The sequence below is a fragment of the Staurois parvus genome, unplaced genomic scaffold (assembly GCF_062004578.1).
Source record: "Staurois parvus isolate SC_StPar_1 unplaced genomic scaffold, SC_StPar_1.0 ptg000153l, whole genome shotgun sequence".
NCBI lineage: Eukaryota > Metazoa > Chordata > Amphibia > Anura > Ranidae > Staurois > Staurois parvus.
The window spans coordinates 2,896,229-2,917,546 of NW_028317949.1; the positions used below are offsets into that span (position 1 = coordinate 2,896,229).

The window sequence follows — 21,318 nt, forward strand, 5'->3', positions numbered from 1 at the left end:
AAATACATCAATAGTTTCATCAGACTACAGTTATTTTCCATGAATGCTAAAGTATTATGTAACAGCATGTTAACAATATGACCTACGTCATTAAAAGTGAAATAGTTGCTTCTCCATTGTTTGGTAGCTTGTTTAATAATAGCAATACAAATACTGTATGTGTAATCAGTATACTCATTTTCCCATGTGCATCTTTGCAGCGCAGCAAAGCTCTCTACTGCAAGAGGCAATGGCAAAAGCAGGAAACAATTTGGTGTTGTTTATAGTATTTTACGTAAATTTAAACATCAGTTTACCATTCTAATTTGCAAGCAAGAATTTCAAAATATTTTATAGTTCCTTTTAACTTTTATTTCTTTCACTGTTCACAGACAGATTTTTTTTTTCCATCTATTAACAGCATTTTCACATGAAGATCAGTAGTGTTGCCCAAGTATTCTTCCTAGACAAGCAGACCATGCACTTTAAATGGTAAACTAATGTTAGATAATAATGAAGTAGCTGCTACGGTCCCTTTAAATATCTAGACATGTGCAAGGTGCATTTTTTTCTTGCAGATGAATAACTATAGTGATAAAAAATTGAGCTTATTTAATTTTGGGGAGGAATTCCAGTAAGTCCAAAGGCGAATATCCTACTTTTACTCTGGATAAGTTGACATCAGACAACAAATATTATGAGTGTATAGACATTTTAATACTGGAACTCATCATCTATGGAGAAAGGCATTCTACAGACCACAACACAGTGCTTCTTTTTTCTACAACCATCCAATGGTCATAAATGAGTCATCTCTAAGAAGTCTTAAATTCATTTTTATTGAAAATGTTGTGCAAGTTAAAGGTGAACAGTGATACAAACAAATGAACAAGTAATAAGTAAAAAAGGCTCCTTTAATGATGTACATTGTCCTGAAGTTTGAAGACTTGGCATTTTTGTTGCATTTGTAACAACTCACATTTGTATTTTAAAGTAGAATTATAGGCAAAACTTTTTTTTTATTTTTCTCTTTCAATTTGTTTTTTTGAGTAAGCGAAGGTTATAACCTCTGACAGATTTCTTCGCCATTTATGTCCACTGGGGAGATTTACGTTCACTTCCTGTCCCACAGCCTAAACAGGAAGTGAGAGGAAATCCCTGCAAATTAAGGGAATCCCTTGGGGCCCTCTAGGTCACTAGAACTACATTTATCCTCTATAACCTTTCTAGGAACAACCCAAAATTTGGGATTTTCTTTAACTTTCAATGATAATGACAAACAGGACAAATAGAGAGGGTGAATCTCCCTAATGGTGACACAGACAACAATAAAAACATGATAGGTGTTCTAATCCATCTCCACTCTGTCCAAAACAAAAACAAATGTTTGCATTTAACTGTTTTAAGGCTTTTCGGCCTTTTGGCTATGATCAAGTATGGTATCTGTTCTTATCAGTTGCCTGGGATAGAATTCTGGCTCCCTTCGCCAATTGAGGAGTCAGTTAGTAATCCCAGATGTAATTAGGTGGGAATGGTGAGAGTGGTGGGGGAGCCTTTTCCTCCTCGGTTGAGTCTGGCCTAGTGCCCTAGACTTGTCCCAGTTGTAGGCAAGGCTCTCCCTAAGCATTCTAAGTTCTGATGCCTTTATGGTAGGGATAAGGCTGCAATGGTCTGGCCTAAGACCCGGCTGAGAAGGAAGCCCATGGGGTTTGTGTCCCTGGAGTGGCAGTCCAGGGGTGCCAAAATTCTCATGGCAAGGGAGCTCACTTTGAGTTTTAGACACCATGATCACTACACCAGTCACACTTTTCTTCCCACCGTCCTCTTGGGCTGAGATTTTTGGCCAGGACCAGAAGAATTTTTTATTCCTGGCCGATTGGCCCACCATAGTATTTCACTGTAGCACTTTTCCACTTCCCCTCTCCCTTTATTTTTTTGTTAATGTTTGTTTGTCACTTGCACTTTTGCACAGCACTGTCTGCACTTTTACTTTACTCAATTAGTAGAGTGTAGGTCCTCGGGCCTGCCCTGAAAGTCTTGGGGGGGGGGGGGCATGTGACCTTTTGGTCAGGGTCTCCTCCTCTCATGGGGTCTCCCTTTGGGGAAGCCCCACTTAGTACTCGGGGTGGCCTTGCTTCGGCAGGCCTCATGAAGAAAGGGGTTCGCCTGGTTTTGGCTAGGTGGACCTAGTGAGTGGCTCAGTCCACTTCAGGAGCCTTGTGCCCTGGGGGATCAGGACTAGGGCCCTTTCTCTTCAGAGGAGGGCCAGATGTATACCCTGTGCAATTTTTTCTGTGCTCACTTTTTTTTTGCACTGGGTGCTAGTTTTGTGTGTTCACTACACCATGGGACTTAAAAAACAAAAAAAACTGTGTTCAGAAATAAGCAGAGATCTGAATTGCCTATTTTGGTAGCATCCTGCAAAAACAACAGGTAATATACTATGGTATAAGGGTGACTGTGAAAAACAAAAACTGCAAGTGGTAAAATCTAAAGCAAGTTAAAATAATTTTTCTATTTTGGAACTTTGTGGGGCTTCTCCTATTATTTATGGCTCTAATTTACCTGCAGATCTGTAATACTGTCCATTTTGTACCACAGCTTTGCATTTAAAAAATGTAAATCCACAACATTTTTCAGCACAATGAACTGCATAGTATTTGGGGTTACTGACCCTCGTGGGAAATATGCAATGGGACCAGACAATTATTTATGAAAATGACCCTTATCAAATAATCTGATAAAATGAACATCCAGTTTTGTTTATTTAATGACTTGGAATATTGTAACTAAATATTTGTTTCTCCATTGTATAAGTTAATTAATTTTTTTTTTTTTCACCAGGGAGCACAAGTCTGGTTACGAGAAAATGGCCAGCACTACCCCAGTTATGTTCAGTCCTGTGCTGGGGGTGTTGTTGTATTTAAAACCTATTATAATCAGGTAAGCACCTACACTAATCTTCATAGTTCCTAGTGATGCATGATGCTGCTCCACTTTGTATTTCAGCTTTAGACTTTGCACTGTCTCACTGAATAGGCATGTAATTGTAGCATATTTGTTTGGATTTACATCATTTTCTGTTGTGGTCACTAGGAGAGACCTACTAAAGGACAAAAACATTTTCTTCTATCAAAGTGAATGTTCAATTAGCTTAGCGAATAAGGTGATGTCATGTTCCCATTCATGGCCCAAACATGTTCAAGAGAAATAAAAAGGATTAAAAAAATAGGATCTTTTGCATGTGCATGATTGGATAATTGACGTGAAAGCCCTCTTTCACTAAAACAAGTGAACATTCACCTTTTAGTAAATCAACCCTACTGCTTAACTTTTTATTGGCATACCAAATATATATTTGCTAATGCACCCCTATATGCAAATCAAGAAGAAATTTAATTGTAAATCATATTTGCTTCACATCTAGGAAATTATACTCATGCTAAATATTGATTCATAGTGAACAGAAGTGTACAGTATACATACACACACATACATGTTCAATGAAGCTTGCATTAACTTTCAATGAGTGCATGGTGACATTCATAGTGATTGTCACTTGTTTATACACACATACAGTAACATTGTCACTAGCTGTGATATTTACATTAACAGGGACTGACATCTGCATTAAGAGAGTTGAACACACATGCACTTAGCATTATTTACTACTTTCACACTGGCCGCATCTGAACAGGAACTCAGGAAGAGAAACAGAGCTCTAAAGGATATAGGGTACTACTATGACTTTCCCTGCACTTTTTTCTATTGCTCTGTTTCTTCATTAAAATACTGTAAAGTTGGGCATCAATTATGGGGGGATAGGCAGTGGAATGTTTTAGATATTATCCATGATGTATATATACTTGTCAGGAATGGACTCACCATTAGTGGTGGGACTCATCTGCCGTGTGGGCTGCAGTACCAGGGCTGGCCAGCAGGTGCTCTCAGCAACCAGAAGCTCACTCCTGCAATCAGCCATCACCTGAGGCTGATTGCAGGCGGTGTATTTAAGGAATGGTCAGACCTGCAGTCAGTGCCTTGGTGTATGTTTCCCATGAGCCCCTGTACCTGCATCCTGTCTGCTTCCTGCTTGATCCTGACTCTGCTTTGATCCTGACTCTGAACGAACTCCGCCTGTCCTGACCTCAGCTATTCCTGACCACTTTTCCACTCGCTCCTGGTACCCTGTTTGCCCGTTTGCTACCGACCCGGCCTGCCCGACTACATTTGATTTTGTAGATATGGTTATCTGTTGGAGGTTGGGTTGTTTGCACTGTGTTATGTTTACCTTGCACTGCATTCGTGTTGTTTAGTCTTAATAAATTGTCTTATTTACACTATACCTGAAGCCTGCATTTTCCTGTGTTGGTCCACACACCTCTGATCATAGCCGGAGCCCTGACAATACTGTATAAAAAACAGTTTAAATATAATATTAAATGTGCAACTTTACACAACATTTCAAAACAAGAAAATGTCAAGACCAGGCTTCATGAATAAAATGAATTAACTTTAAGGCTCCATGCACACGGGGCATTTTAATAACACTGGTAACGTTAGCTGTGTAAAGTCACATTAAAAACGTGAATTTTTCAGTGGTTTTTAGCATTTTTCCATTAGTGTTTTGCGGCACTTTAGCCTTTTTCGTGTTTGTGGTTTTTAGCGTTTTTTTTTTTTTTAAGAAGTCAAAAATGTTAGTTTGCCACGATTTATTGCTTTTTATCAGCAGCATTAGAGCAATTTTACAGCTAAAAAACTCCTCTAGAGGCCCACTAGTTCTGGGTTTTTTTTTCCAGCCAAAAACACCCCTGCCAAAAAACGTTGATTACAGTCTATGTGTGCATGGACACATAGAATAACATGCTGAGGAGTTTACTGGCTGTGCAAAAAAAAACGTCAAAAGCCAAAAACAGCAGCTGTAAAAACGTCCAGTGTGCATGAGGACTAAAAGACCAGCTCTTTTGGCTGTACTCCTCCTGTAGATCACTGTGAAGCCTGCTGTCAGCTGACATCACTAAGCCGGTTCAGGCTGGGGAAAGATCCCGACATCTAAGTCGGGATCTACCCCAGAGTCTGGAGTGGCACCTGCCTCAGCCTCCCAGCGAGCCGCTGAGAGCATGAGCCAGCCACTCCCTCCCCCTTTTAGGCTCCGTTCACACCAGTACGTTTTTTAGTGCTTTTTTCAGAAACACATTACAGTCCATTTAACATGGTTTCCTATGGAACACGTTCACTATGCTTTTTTGAGCTGCTGCATTTTTGGAAAGGGTCAGGGACTTTATTAAAAGCAAGAAGCAGCGTTTTTGCTACAATAGAGTTCAATGGAGAATCTTCTGAAATTCATGGTAGTGCGTTTTTGCCACAATTTTGCTTTATTCTACCCAGTAAACAAAAAGAATTCCACTTTAAAAAAAAAAAGAAGCTGAACATAATGAAAATCGCAGCAAATTCGTGGCAAAAATGGGTGTAGAAAAAAGCAAAATGAACAGCGAAAAGCACTGTAAAACAAACAAAAAGCAAACTGCATAGGTGTGAACGGAGCAGTAGAGCCGGCGGGGGACAGATGCAGCATCGCTCCTAGGTAAGTATAATGGGGAAAAAAAAATAAAAAGCCATACTTCTCTCTTAAGTCCAATTGTGCATTTATTCTGTAAGGCATGCATTGTGATTGAGACAGTCACCAGATATAAAAAAAATCTGTAAATACTGTAGATTTTAAAGATAATGATTCCATTCCCCTCCACATCTCTTTCCTTTCTGTCTTTCATTGACTGAGTTGTACAGCCATGTCTACAAGACTTAAATGATTGGTGATGATAACATGCTTATTCTTGTCGATTTCCTGGCTATCATGTACAAAAAGTGTTGCTGGATGTGTCTTCTCTTTATAAATGTATCAATACATGTAATTACATGGACCCATAGAGAGCTTAGCTACTATTATAGAGCTGGTTGCACATATTTACTTATTCCTTTCATGGTCTGCTTCATATTTTTTCTGGAAAGGCATGTCTTTTCATAAATATGCGTAATAAGAATGCATTATGCCTTCCATGAATTAACGAATCCTCATACAACCTTTTGGCAGCTGCAGCACTTCTGAAGGTAGACAAAAATCTTTATGAAAACTCAAAATAGTTCGTTTTATAAAACTGTATAAGGCAGTGTTTGAAAACAGAGAAATTTTGGACAGTCTTTTCGATCTGTCCAATCGGTAATTTTGCGATTGCAGAGTAATAAAGAGCTTTTGCAAAAATCTCTGTACTCGAATTCTGTCCATGGGTATCAGGCCTTGTTGCTTTTCTGTCATTTTAAATCAGATTATTAATTCTGAGAATGTATGTGAATTTGTTATGCTATTTTCATTGCTTTTAGAGTGTATCTAAACCCTAAATTTTTTTTCGTTGTTTGTATTTCATTGGAAAGATTTTTATTCACTTCCTGCCCCAAGACACAACAGGGAGTGAAAGGAGATGTCTCCAAAGTAATGGATATCCTCACTTTTGTGGCTGTCCCCACCCATAGTCCTGTTCCAGTGACAACCTGGAATTTTAGACTTTCCCTCTCTTTCAGTTTCGGTGGTATTAGTGATCAGGACAACTAGATCAGTTGAATCTCTCTAATGAGGTCAGAGACACAGATCAATGACATGCCAACACTTGCAGCTGTATTCTGTCAACATGGAGGGAATGGAAAGTGAAAGGGCCTGCTAGGACATCCAGTCTGATTCTTTCCAATATCTGATTTATTGCTATAGACAGTGTCTCTAGGTTGTGTACTAATACTTAACCTCCCTAGCGGTATTCCCGCGTAAAATGTCAGTACCAAAAGCGGTAACCCCGAGCTACACTCGGGCTTACCATGCAGCGTTGCTTAGGGAGTCCCTGCAGAGCTTACCTTGTCCTTCGCTCCCGCGATGTGTCCCCTGCAGCGTCCCCGGCCATCTCCTCCGGCCGATGCCGGCATCCGGCTTCTGTGTTCCGGTCCCTGTGACGTCGGGACGTACGGGCGCCGCCGGCGGTGGGAAATTTGAAAATTTTAAAAAATGACATTTTTTTCCAAACAAATTTTACATAGTAAAACATTGCTGTTTCAACCCATTTCACATACATTTTGTCCCTAGTGCTTTGTCCTGCGCCCTGCCTGCATTTTGTCTGTTCTTTCTGCCTGGAAACTGAGAAACGTCCATGGCGTCCAAAAAGTGTCCCTTTAGGTCAAAAGCGGGTTTAGATCAGCTAGGGAACAGCGATAGTAAATCAGAACCACTTGCAGAATTGAGTGATAATGATTCGTGGGGAAATTCGTCATCAGACACTGAAAACGATTTTGCGACTTTGCTCAGCAATGTGCGAACTTGGCGCTATATTTCAAATTTCAGTGTTTTTGGTTTGATTATATTATTGAATTAAATGTATTATTATTATATTATTATTTTTTATGATTTTAAATTATAATTTATGATTTCGTGTTTCAAATTTTATCATACCCAGGATGTTTAATAGACTCTTGTTCAGACAGATTTCAGTGAGTTATTCCTAAAAATTACAGCCTACAATAAAAAAAACTACATATTTCCATGCAAAATAATGGTACCGCTTTCAGCACCTCGTCATTGCCTGTGATCTGCCTGTGGCTAATCCTTTTGGCTCTGTGTGGAGGCAGGAATCTTGGTGAAGATAGGGTTTTGCTACCTATGTCAGAGGTTCTAGTAAGGAGATGAGTGAGAATCTCAGCAGTGACATCAACGTCACCAAATCTTAACTACTAATCTCCTGAGACTGGCAGTCAGAGGCAGCATATTGCCTTACATATCAGATACACAACTGTATCCTTTCAGCAACAAAATGTGCCTAGGCACCTTCACATACCAGGAAGTACACAGCTAATTCTACAAGTAGTTCAATACAAAAAGTTCATTTTTCAGGGTACCACTAGGGCTCAGCTGATATTTCCTTATAACGTAGCAAAGCATTACTTTTTGAGTTCAAGTTTACTTTAATAATAGTATTATGCAATTCGATGTTAACAAGAGATTTATGAGATACCATATTTTCTGCATTAGACAAACTGATGTTCTCATATTTATATTCAGTCAGAGCAATGACAGATCATGAGTTACTATTTAAAAAGAATATTATGATTCCACTGTCCGTTATACAGCAATATATGCTCATCAAACTGTCTGAACACCATCTGAATTAGCTAAACAATGCAGCATATCATAAATATGCCAATAAATAAAGCAGAAGGAAATGCTACTTAAAATTTATTTTAAAATGCTGCCTACTGCTTGTTCCACATTTTCACACATATATTTTAGCATAAAACACAACGTGAATACCTTTTTTTGCAAGATTTCCATGCAGTCAAGGGAATTGTCCCCCACCAGCCCCGCATTTACACTGGGAAGCTGGAACAGTCTATAAATGACTGCATAGAAAAACTTGGAAAAAAAAGTGTTTACACTGCATGTTAGGAAAAAAGGTCCTTTTCCAAGGTCCAAGAGTATTGCATTTTCAAGTACAGTACTTCTTTTATAGTTGAGTATGGCAGACAGCACTCAACTGTATTGTTTCAAGTGAACTTTAAGCTGCTCAAAGCTGAAAGAAATGGGTATGGTTATAACGTTATCCCAGAAGCTACTGTAGGCTTTTGCATTAGTATGAACTGTTCACCTGTTTAACCGCTTGCCCGCTACCCTATAGCAGACGTACTGCTACAGGGTGGCAGGGATGGGCAAAATCATGTATATATATGTGATTTGCATTTCTGGGTAGGGGGCACGTGCCACCCGACCCGCTCGCTGTTGGCGACTAGGGATGTCAATCACTGGGTCCTGGCCAGCGATTCCCAGTTGGCACTCAGCGATTGTCAGGGAAAGCTGACAGGAGAGAGACCTTTGTGTAAATAACACAGTACAGCACATAATGTAAAACACACACAGCACACAGTTAACCCTTTGATCACTCCAGATGTTAACCCCTTCCTGCCAAGTGTCATTAGTACAGTATGAGTGCTTTTTATTAGCACTGATCACTGTATTAGTGTCACTAGGAATGTCAATGGCAGTTAGTCAGTTCTCACCCAGTGTCAGAATGCCCGCCGCAGTCCCGCTATAAGTCGCTGTTTGCTGACATTACCAGTATTAAAAGAAAAAAAAAAATCCCAGTATATATACCGCCATTTGTAGACGCTATAACTTTCACATAAACCAATTAATTTACACGAATTGGGATTTTTTTTAGCAAACGCATGTAGCAGAATATATTTTGGCCTACATTTATGAAGAAATTTGATTTTTTACATTTTCTTTATTGGATATGTGTTCTAGCAAAAAGTACAAAATATTGTTCTTTTTTAAATTGTCGGTCTTTCTTTGTTTATAGTGCAAAGAATAAAAAATGCAGGAGTGATCAAATACCACCAAAAGAAAGCTGTATTTGTGGGGGAAAAAGAACATACATTTAATTTATGTACAGTGTTGCATGACCGTACAATTGTCAGTTAAATTAATGCAGCGCCGTATCACAGAAAATGGTCTGGTCAGGAAGGGGGGTACATCCTGTAGAGGGCAAGTGGACTATTAAATTTTAGGGTGCAAAATACAGGAACTTGTTTCTTCCTGCCAAAAAACAAAAAAAAGCTTTGGTAAAAATACATGTTTCATCTGGTCAGTAATCCCAAAGACAAGGCCAAAGTAATATTGGAGAGGCCCCAAAAAGGATAAATGCCAAATAATGGCTCAAGAGCAATTAGTAGATGTGACCAGGCACTGAGTAATCCTTTTGCATGAAGGAAAGGGAATGGAGGTTTCTCCTTCCATGTGCTTTACCCATCTTTTGGCATGTTAGGAAGATATGACAGTGGACAGTGGAGAAACAGCTTTCTATTTTAGGTAACTTTGTTTAGTTCTAAGGTAAAAGACAATTTGCACCAATGTGATTCATTGGAAAGTGACTGCTCTAGTTGCATTAAAATTGTTTAGAATATTTAAAATAGAAATATACAGAAACATTTACAAATTCCCTGGCTAGTTTTACTTTTTTAACAGTCAAAATATTTGTTCTTTGGCCTCTTCCTGACTTCCTTCTTGCCTAGTCTCTCACCAGACCTGGTTTAATTCCTTTGACACTAAATGCAAATTATCATGATAATTACAGAAAATTGTTGATGTTTGTAATTAAATAGCCTGAGAATTTTTGGCCCTCATGATTTGTACTAGTACCATTTAGATAAATGACTACTTGTTTTAGTAAATCTGAACAATTTCTCATCTAATAGCTGCAGCACAGCTGTTATAAATCAAAGCCATATTACAGCATCTGCCAAAATACGTCTACCTGGCTCTCTGCTACAATAAAGTCTTTCATTCAGTAATATTTTGCCAGCAGAGGAGTTCTTTTTATAGACAGACTTAAACGCTGAAATTTCGGAATATAAATATAGCACACGAGTGGCTGGAATCAATAAGGTCCCCCAGTATGGTAATATAGTTTACACTACCTGCAAGCAAGCTGAGACAGTTATTAGCTTTTGGCAAGTCGAGTTTACACTTTCGTCATTTTTAGACCAGTTAGTGCTCCTTAGAAAAATAACTGTGATTCACTATATGTTAGTAAATTATTGGGGTGTTATTGCGTTCAGTTAATTTACCAGCTTGAATATGACATGCTGTGGGTTGCACTATTCATATTTTGTAATCAGTTTAAGGTGTTTAAAGTTAAACCCTGGCAAGATCTAAAATACACAAATGAATGCAACTGTGTATTCACAAACACATTATTGTAAAGGCAATTAGTTTAAGTACCTGAATTTGAATTGATTGCAGCCCATTGCAACCCTTGTACAGCAGACTGGGGGAAGGAGAAGCAGCACAAGGTGCCATTGAGTTGGGCTGCATTCAGATGTGCTGACAGGTAAAATACTGATAGGTGGGGAAAGCGGAATGAGTAAATGGATGACTTTATCACTTCACTGCTATTCCATCACTGTCCAGTCAGCAGGCGGGGAAGGGGTGGTGATGACATCACTGTGTTCCTTCTACAGTGTACATAAGGACTTTAGGAACTTTGGGTTTGCCTGGAAAATTTACTGCTACTGTTTACTCAGGTAAAATGTTTGTGCTAGCTGTTATTATGTGCAATAATTGGGCAATTTTAGTCATAATAATTGCAGGAACCCAAACAGATTTCTCCGTACTCATCTCTTTGTAGTCAAGTGTGACTGGTAAACCTAGTTAGACGATACAGTCAACTTTACATTTATATAGTCATTGCTTAAACTTGTAATACCCTGCTGAATTTGGCCCGGCCTGTATGATCCCATCATTAAAGGGTCATAAAGGAAAATAGCAACTGTCGGCTTGAATCACCTAACAGCAGCTCTGGCCCTGATAGTTTAGGTCCTCCAATTTTGTGTGGCTATTACAAGGAAGTTTCATTCTTTCTGGTGGATTGTTTATTTGTTTTGCTCAGGCAACCACATTTTCCTATTGTGAATCTGAAAAACGTAGAACATAGCCCATCGGTTTTTACCTACAACATAAGATATCCAATATGGATGCACACAAATCGGTTAAAACCCAGCAAACATTAATTTCCACCTAATACAGAAATATATATATATATATATATATATATATAAATATATATATATATAAACTCGGGCACTGCCCGATGGCCCTGGGTCAGTAGGGGGCCCCATGAGATGCCCCTGGTACCTTTTTCATAGGCTTTTTTGAGTTTGGGCAAGGACACAGGGGCCCCATGATCCCCTATTACCCGGGGGCCCCATGAGTTGTCAGTCCGCCCCTGATATATAATATATATATAGTTCTGGATTGACACAAATTGGTTAAAGCACATGTTGGTTGCTTGTTTTGCTGTGGGAGTCTAAAGGCATGATCTTCAGCCATTCACCGTGTCCCTTTTCCTGTTAGGATCCTGAAATACATAAAACCCAGCCCATCAGTTTCCACCTATATCATAAGACATTATCTATTGATGGACACAAACTGGTTAAACCACATGCTGGCTGGCTGCTTGATTACTTGTGGGAGTCTAATGGCACCATTTTCAATCATTCACTGTGTCCATTGTTGTGCATTAGAGCTGAATGCTGTAATGAAGCACCCCAAGTTAACACCCCATTAATTCTAATGAAAAAGAGCACAGTTTAATGCAATGCTGGGCCAAACGCTGCTGTAGAATTGGCTGATAGTAAGAGTAAATATGTAGTTCCATTTAGCACATGGAGGAACTGGAGGATCATTGGTACATAAACATCCAGTGAATGCCTCAGCACGTCCGCAGCTTGCCAAAACATAATTTTTGTGTTGCTTACTAAAAATGAAAATACTTTTTGATACCTAATCAAAAATTTATCTAGATTTATTACAAATCTAGTATACAAAAAAAAGACTTTTCTTGAAATAAGAAGGGCATTTGGACTAATTACATGTTTATTAGTCTTGTATTTAAACATAGTAAAATAAGTGTGCATTTGGCTTTGAAAATGAAGGAGTCCCAGTGCCTATCTTGTGCACTATATAAATGAATGCATCCCCTTAGAAGAAAGAGTTCATTTTAACTATTCTCAAACACTGCTGAATAAAATCATGCATAGTCAATAAAAGGTCACATTTCTAAACATTTTGTGAAACACGCCTTGATTATCCTTTTTTAGGAAGTTCATCTTTTAGCAGCTGTGGAATAATGACAGAGAAAAACGAGGAATATTTTAAGTGATTAAAAATGTTGAAACACATAAATAGAGGATTCATTTCTTTTATCAAAAGGAAAACAGATTTATAATGAAAACATCTTTTTGTCATTATATCCAAGTTCACATGTAACTTGCTTGTACATTATTTTACTATGAACTGTTTATTCCAAGAACGGTGCTTTGACAGTATTGAAAACATCTCTGCCTGTCATTGCTGCTTTCCTGAATGCTGAGCATCTGTTGGGATCCCTTGTAAACAGAGCCACTGGCAGATGCTGAATGGTCAAGATATATATACCCTGATAACAATACATTGCACAGCATATGCTACTCATGGCCAGACATTCAGTTTTGTTGTCTCAAACATTACCTGTTCAGATCTGTGCTCTAAAACCAAGGTAGAGTTTCAGGTTTCAGTCTTATTGGTACAATAACCTGCACTATTCTTTCTGTGGAACATTATGGGCTGCAGTTTAGGAAGTGTGCCCATGTGGGATGAAAATAAACCAGCAACGTGACAATTGTGTTGATTTGCTAGAATGTTACCATACTGTAACATATTTCAAATATAATTTTGCTGTACATTTTTATCTTATTTTTCATGGAAAATATTTTAATTGTCAGGTATTTAAAATGTATTCATAAATTTCATCTGAAATTACCTTGTAGCAATTAAATGGCAGATATTTAAGCTCCCCCTCCCCATTACTCATACACACAAGCTAATTTACCTAGGGGACAATAGGTAAGGGAAAAGGACTTGTCCACCTCTAGTGTGTCAGTGAAGGGGAAACATCTTCCCTGCCTGTGTTTGTCCCACTAAATCATGGATTAACCTTTATTTAGAGGGAATTGGACTGGAAGGAAAGTTAAGTATTCTTACAGATTTCTACACTGTACAGAGGATCCAGAGCTGGAGTTGAGAAGAAGAGCCACAGTAAATATAGCAAGTTCCCCCATGTCAAGGATCTAGAAAAAAGTCGTTGGACTTTGAGGGCACTGTAATGTGCCACTCCTCTCCCTTTACTAATCAGCTGGTCATCCGTTGTACAAATGAAAACACTTGGAATCCTTTCTACTCTTTGGTTTCCAGCTTTATTTATCAGTCATAGTATTCATTGAATATATTATAGTTTAGGACAGGGGTTTCCAAGCTTTTAGATCAACGGGCCTGTGTACTGTCCTTCAGACTTTGAGTGGGCTAGACTGTGGCCAGTGTGAGTAGAAAATGCCCTGCCATCAAAGAATGCCCCATCATTGGTAGTTGTGGGAGGAACAGTACCCCATTGTTGGTATTAGGGGTATAAATAGTGCCCCGTCATTGGTAGGAATTGTGCCCCATTGTTGTTATTAGGGGAAGAAATAGCGCCCCATCATTGGTGTCAGTGGCAGAAATAGTGCCTCATTGTTGGTATCAGAGCAAGGAATAGTGCCCCATCATTGGTGTCAGTGGGGAAAATAGGGCCCTGCATTTGGTGTCAGTGGGAGGAATAGTGTCCCATCAATGGTGTCAGTGAGAGGAATAGTGTCCCATCAATGGTGTCAGTGGGAAGAATAGTGCCCCATTGTTGGGGTCAGTGGTAGGAATAGCGCCCTATTGTTGGTATCAGTGACAGGAATTATGCTCCATTTTTGGTGTAGAAGGAATAGTGTCCCAAGAGCCTGATAAAGGTAAGCAAAGTGCCACATCCTGGGCCCCGAGTCGCAGTTAGGAGACCACTGGTTTAGGATATCTGACAGTGGTAAACCTTTGGTGCAATGTCTACTCATTCCTTTCATTCATTCATTCCTCTATACATACATTTTCCTTGTGTTTTAACTCAGTTCTATATTTAGGTATCTAATAAAGTATGATCTGCCAAGAAAAAAACTTAAAAACAAGCATGTGCAGCAGATGAGTTTTATAAGTTTATGTCAAGAAGACTGACAGGAGAATTGCCACTACTGGTAATGGAATAGCCCACTAAATAGTTCAAGGCCTCTGTGGAATGCACATTCATTTATGGCCCTGAAGAACAGTGCAAGGTCTCATCACACAGGTCAGGCAGTGCCAAGGAAGTCATTTAACCTTTGAACTGTCACTAGATACAGTAAATCACATTCAGAGTTGTAGCTGTAGTAAGCATCTATGACTTTACAAAATCCTTCATGGGTAAGAGTTACAAAGCACTGTTTGAAGAGCATGGAATGGGCATGTGCATTTTTGGAGCAACATTTTAAAAAGACATTGGAATACTATTGTACTTTGTCAGTGCTCACTGCAGAAAGTTAACCAACAACTCAATGAGCTACAGATGTCAAAAGCAGTCAAGATTCCAGAGGAGAAGGCTTGGAGGTCAGAGAAGACTGGATCTTTTGTGTATCTGCTTTGTGTTGTGCTGCTGTTGGCTGCAGGCTGACTTCTGAATTTATGAAGCTCAGTAATGAATTTTTTGCTTTTTTAACTTCTCTCACAAAAGGCAATAACAAATGTCACTACTTCTCAGAGTAATTATTTCATTGTTAAATATATACATTGAAATTTGAGTCTTGCTCAAAATAGAAATATTGTAAGTTATAAAACAGTTGCACTGCCACTTCTCCTGCTGACTTCATTTAGTAATCCCCAAAGCATCATAAACCACATTTACTGAAGGAAAGATGGAAGTATGTCTCACGGCCTCTAGCACGTTGGCAGCTAAATCCTTCAGGAGACACTACTGTCTGCAGCTGATAACTGGAAAATAATACATACATATTAGAATGTGCAGCTGACCACAAGAATGTATAGAACATTAGTTATCACGTATAATTCAGGATGTGTTTATATTCATGGATCAAAATTGTTGACAGTTATAACATTACAGAAGAAACCTGGCAAGGCCAGAAGCTTACAAGGACCTTAGAACTTGTTTACCTATTCTTTTTGCGTTAGGGAGTAACCAAAACCATTGCAGACCATGCAACTGCTTGAGCCCCAGAAGCACAGGGAGCCCAGAGCATTTAAGAAGGTAGCAGTGGCATTTAAAAATGTCTGTGATATATATATATATATATATATATATACAGTCATGGCCGAAATTGTTGGCACCCTTGATATTTCTCCAGGAAATCATGTATTTCTCACGAAACGTATTACATTAACACATGTTTTGCTATACACATGTTTATTCCCTTTGTGTGTATTGGGACAAAACAAAAAAAGGGAGGAAAGAAAGCAAATTCGACATAATGTCACACAAACCTCCAAAAATGGGCTGGACAAAAGTATTGGCACCCTTTCACAACTGCGGATAAATAAGAATGTTACAAGCATGTGATGCTCCTGTAAACTCACCTGGGGCAAGTAACAGGTGTGGGCAATATAGAAATCACACCTGAAAGCAGATAAAAAGGAGAGACGTTCACTTAACCTTTGCATTGTGTGTCTGTCTGTGCCACACTAAGCATGGACAACAGAAAGAGGAGACGAGAACTGTCTGAGGACCTGAGAACCAAAATTGTGGCAAAATATCAACAATCTCAAGGTTACAAGTCCATCTCCAGAGAACTAGATTTGCCTTTGTCCACAGTGCGCAACATTATCAAGAAGTTTGCAACCCATGGCACTGTAGCTAATCTCCCTGGTCGTGGACGGATGAGGAAAATTGATGAAAGATTGCAACGCAGAATAGTCCGGATGGTGGATAAGCAGCCCCAAACATGTTCCAAAGACATTCAAGCTGTCCTGCAGGCTCAGGGAGCATCAGTGTCAGCGCGAACTATCCGTCGACATTTAAATGAAATGAAACGCTATGGCAGGAGACCCAGGAGGACCCCACTGCTGACACAGAGACATAAAAAAGCAAGACTACAGTTTGCCAAAATGTACTTGAGTAAGCCAAAAGCCTTCTGGGAAAACGTCTTGTGGACAGATGAGACCAAGATAGAGCTTTTCGGTAAAGCACATCATTCTACTGTTTACCGAAAACGGAATGAGGCCTACAAAGAACAAAACACAGTACCTACGGTAAAATATGGTGGAGGTTCAATGATGTTTTGGGGTTGTTTTGCTGCCTCTGGCACTGGGTGCCTTGACTGTGTGCAAGGCATCATGAAATCTGAGGATTACCAAAGGATTTTGGGTCGCACTGTAGGGCCCAGTGTCAGAAAGCTGGGTTTGCGTCCAAGATCCTGGGTCTTCCAGCAGGACAATGACCCCAAACATACGTCAAAAAGCACTCAGAAATGGATGGCAAAGAAGCGCTGGAGAGTTCTGAAGTGGCCAGCAATGAGCCCAGATCTAAATCCCATTGAACACCTGTGGAGAGATCTTAAAATTGCTGTTGGGAAAAGGTGTCCTTCCAATAAGAGAGACCTGGAGCTGTTTGCAAAGGAAGAGTGGTCCAAAATTCCGGGTGAGAGGTGTCAGAAGCTTATTGATGGTTATAGGAAGCGACTGATTTCAGTTATGTTTTCCAAAGGGTGTGCAACCAAATATTAAGTTAAGGGTGCCAATACTTTTGTCCAGCCCATTTTTGGGGTTTTGTGTGACATTATGTCATATTTGCTTTTCTGCCTCTGTTTTATATTTGTTCCAATACATACAAAGGGAATAAACATGTGTATAGCAAAACATGTGTTAATGCAATACCTTTTTTGTGTGAAATACTTGATTTTCAGGAAAAATATCAAGGGTGCCAACAATTTCGGCCATGACTGTATATATATATATATATATCTATGCCAACTATCAGTGCCAGTCAGTGCTGCCTATCAGTGCCGCCTATCCATGCCAGTCAGTGCCACTTAGAAGTGCCCATCAGTGCCAACTATCAGTGCCCGTCAGTGCCGCCTAACAGTTCCAGTCAGTGCTGCCTAATAGTGCCAGTCAGTGTCACCTATCAGTGCCAGTCAGTGCTGCCTATCACTGCCTCCTATCAGTGCCATATATGAGTGCTGCCTTTCAGTGCCCATAAATGATGATTGTCAATGCCCATCAGTGCCTCCTCATCAGTGCCCATCAGTGCCGCCTATCAGTACCCATCAGTGCAGCCTCATTAGCGCACATCAGTGAAGGATAAAAATTACTTATTTACAAAATTTTATAACAGAAACCAAGAAAAAACTTTTTTTTTCAAAATTTTCAGTTGTTTTTTGTTTGTTTAGCAAAAAAATAAAAAACCCAGAGGTGATTAAATACCACCAAAAGAAAGCTCTATCTGTCTCAAAAAATGAAAAAAGTTCATATGAGTACAGTGTTGCATGACCACGCAATTGTCATTTAAAGTGCGACAACACTGAGAGCTGAAAATTGGCCTGGGCAGGAATGGGGTGAAAGTGCCCGGAAGACGTGTACTGTCAACGTGTCTCCCCTTACTATCTGGGGTGGTCTGTGTCTCCTGATTTCTCTCCATATCAGCCCTACAGCCTCCAGCATAGTCTTCAGCATTCAAAAGATCCAACAGTTTGCTGTATCTACTACTACGTTTTGTGGTCCCATTCTCTGATCACTGCAGGACTTAGCAATGTTGTGGGGGTCAAAACCATGGGACCCACAGTGCAAACTGTTGGGAACACAGGTAACCAACAATTCCAAAAACTTTGTTGTGGAGGCTGTAGTGCTGTAACAGATAAAAGGTAAGAGACTGAAACCATACAAATGTGCGCATTATATCTTTTCTACTACAAAAAAAAACTGACAGAGTTGCATTATTGTGATAGGAGGACATCGTAAAGGTTTTGCTATTTCGCCCAATCCCATAGAGCTATGGCCTTGTTCATGTACTTCAGATATATTAAATATATAAAACAGAGAGACTATATCAACATATTATTTCAAAGTATGAGAAGAGAAAATGCTTATCATACACTTTTAACAGGGAGCAGATGTCTGAGATTGGTAGGGGAAGATACATCTGCCTATCCTCACACCCACCAGGATCAACTGCCATGCTAATTTGTGACTCTGCCCATCTTTGTATAGCTTTGTGTGCACTGTCTCACACCTTCCTTTTTCTATGACAGAAGGGAAGCTTGACTGTTACTGCTGCAGCAAATATAAAAATCCTTGTATTCAATAGTAAGCACTTCTGAGGGTTAGAAATGCTTTTTGCAAATCTGAAACTACATAGTGTATTATCACCTTACTGGGTTCTATACATCATTCTATACTTCTTGGTCTTCACTAGTTGTCATCAATTCAGCCATTCAGCCCCATCGTTTGATGGAAATGAAGATTATCAACATACAAAGGACTGAATTCAAAGACACCTCAAAAACCAAAGTGAAAAAATGATGCAGCAGGCTAGTGCATTTTGCTAAAATTTAATTGCAGCAACTCAAAATGGTAGTTTGTATGGCCGCCGCATGCTTGTATGCTTGCCTGACAATGTCAGGGCATGCTCCTAATGAGATGACAGATTGTGTCCTCCTGGGGTATTTCCTCCCAGATCTGGACCAGGTTATCACTGAGCTCCTGGACAGTCTGAGGTGCAACCTGGTGGCGTTGAATGGACCAAATAGGTGTTCTATAGGTGATTTAGGTCAGGTGAGTGTAGGGGCCATTCAGTGGTATCAATTCCTTCATCCTCCAGAAACTGCCTTCATACTCTCGCCACATGAGGCCGGGCATTGTTGTTCACCAGGAGGAACCCAGGACCCATTGCACCAGCGTGGAGTCTGACAATGGGTCCAAGGATTTCATCCCAATACCTAATGGCAGTCAGGATGCCATTGTCTAGCCTGTAGAGATCTGTGCGTCCCTCCATGGATATACCTCCCCAGACCAACACTGCCCCACCACCAAAATGGTCATGCTGAGCAATGTTACAGGCAGCATAATGTTCTCCACGGCTTCTTTAGTCCCCTTCACGTCTGTCACATGTGCTCAGGGTGAACCTGTTCTCATCTGTGAAAAGCACACCAATTCCTGTGTTCAGTGGCAAATGCCAGTCGAGCTCTGTGGTGCCAGGCAGTGAACACAGGGTCCACAAGAGGACGTTGGGCCCTCAGGCCACCCTTATGAAGTCTGTTTCCGATTGTTTGGTCAGAGACATTCACACCAGTGGCCGACTGGAGGTCATTTTGTAGGGCTCTGGCAGTGCTCATCCTGTTCCTCCTTGCACAAAGGAGCAGATACCGGTCCAGCTGATGGGTTAAGGACCTTCCATGGCCCTGTCTGGCTTGTAACTGCCTGCCTCCTGGAATCTCCTCCATGCTCTTGAAATTGTACTAAGAGACACAGCAGATCTTGATGCTATACTCTTAAAACACTTAAAAAGTGTTTCTTTACTTTTTGGAGCAGTGTGTATATATATATATATATAGTATATAATATATTTATGTATACATATTAAACAGTTTTTATATATATATATATATATATATATATATAGTATAATAATTCAGAGAAAAAGTGTGCTATTTACTTTTATCATGCTAACAAATATTTTACTAGCTAAAGATGCTTACTTGGCTGAACACCTAGTATTAATAACTTACTCAGCAGAATTTAAAGCAGCACCACCCTGGCATAAGCTACCAAACGCAAGCCATGAACACACCTAAAATTAATGAGTGGCTTCAGTTTGAAAATGATGCTTTCACTGTTTCAAGTAGTGGTCTGTTAGTTGATTCTAAAGAAGTCATTAGCAAATTGACCTATTTGGGTTATGGTAGATGCTTGTCTCCTGTATGTCTTCTGATGGCTGAGTGTATTGTACCTATTATTGTGAACCATCTGTTGCTGACAAGAATTGTTTCCTTGTAACTGTCACACCGCCTAGAGACACTCCAGTGTCACATTGTGGCTTTTCATTTATAAATACACAGGCAACAGCTGATGGCTTTTTTCTGTAGTAGTGAGTTTTCTTTGTAACTTAAATATCCAGATTATTTTGTCTGGGTTAGGATAGTAAATAATTGGCTAATTTAAATGGGAAAACACATGTCAGTGATAAAACATGCTGTTTGAAGAGGTGGTTACTTGTGCCTTTGTTGACTATATGGATGCACTATTGAAAAGAGATTACTAATACTAAGCAAGGTTACGGACTATGTTAAAGTGGATCTAAACTCAGTCATTAAAACCTCTTGTAATGTTAACATGATCATGTTAGGCTAGGTTCACACTAGCCCGCACTGTCGGGTTTATTTACTAAAGCTGGTGAGTGCAATATCAGGCTCACTTCTGCATAGCAAATACCGCAAACGTTTGGTACTGGAGATACATATTTGCATTTTTTTTATACGTATAAATGTGCGTAAATACATTCTAGTGCATGCCACAAACTGCTGTCAGTAGGGTTGGAATGAAAAATTATTGACATGTTGCAAAAATGATTTCACTATTAACCTCCCTGGCGGTATTCCCGAGTGCAGCTCGGGGTTAACGTTCAGTACCAAAAGCGGTAACCCTGAGCTACATTCGAGATTACCCTGCAGCATTGCTCAGAGATTCCCTCGATCACTTACCTTGTCCTTCGCTCCCGCAATGTCCCCCCTGCAGCATCCCCGGCCATCTCCTCCGTCCGATGCCGGCATCCGTCTTCCAGGTTCTGTTCCCTGCGAGCGTCGGGATGTATGGGGACGGAACCGGCGGGAAATTCAAAAATTTTAAAAGTGACATTCACTCAATACACTAGAGATAACGGC

The 21,318-nt window shown here is 39.8% G+C and overlaps 1 protein-coding gene across 1 annotated transcript in view; it reads left to right on the forward strand.

The window, feature by feature from the left end:
- Positions 1 to 21,318, forward strand: part of MYO10 (myosin X) — a 302,652-nt gene that overhangs the window by 55,481 nt on the left and 225,853 nt on the right. The window contains exon 2 of the mRNA XM_089674827.1: positions 2,824 to 2,922. Coding sequence (XP_089530953.1) covers positions 2,824 to 2,922 — 99 coding nt within the window. The remainder of the gene's footprint in view (positions 1 to 2,823; positions 2,923 to 21,318) is intronic.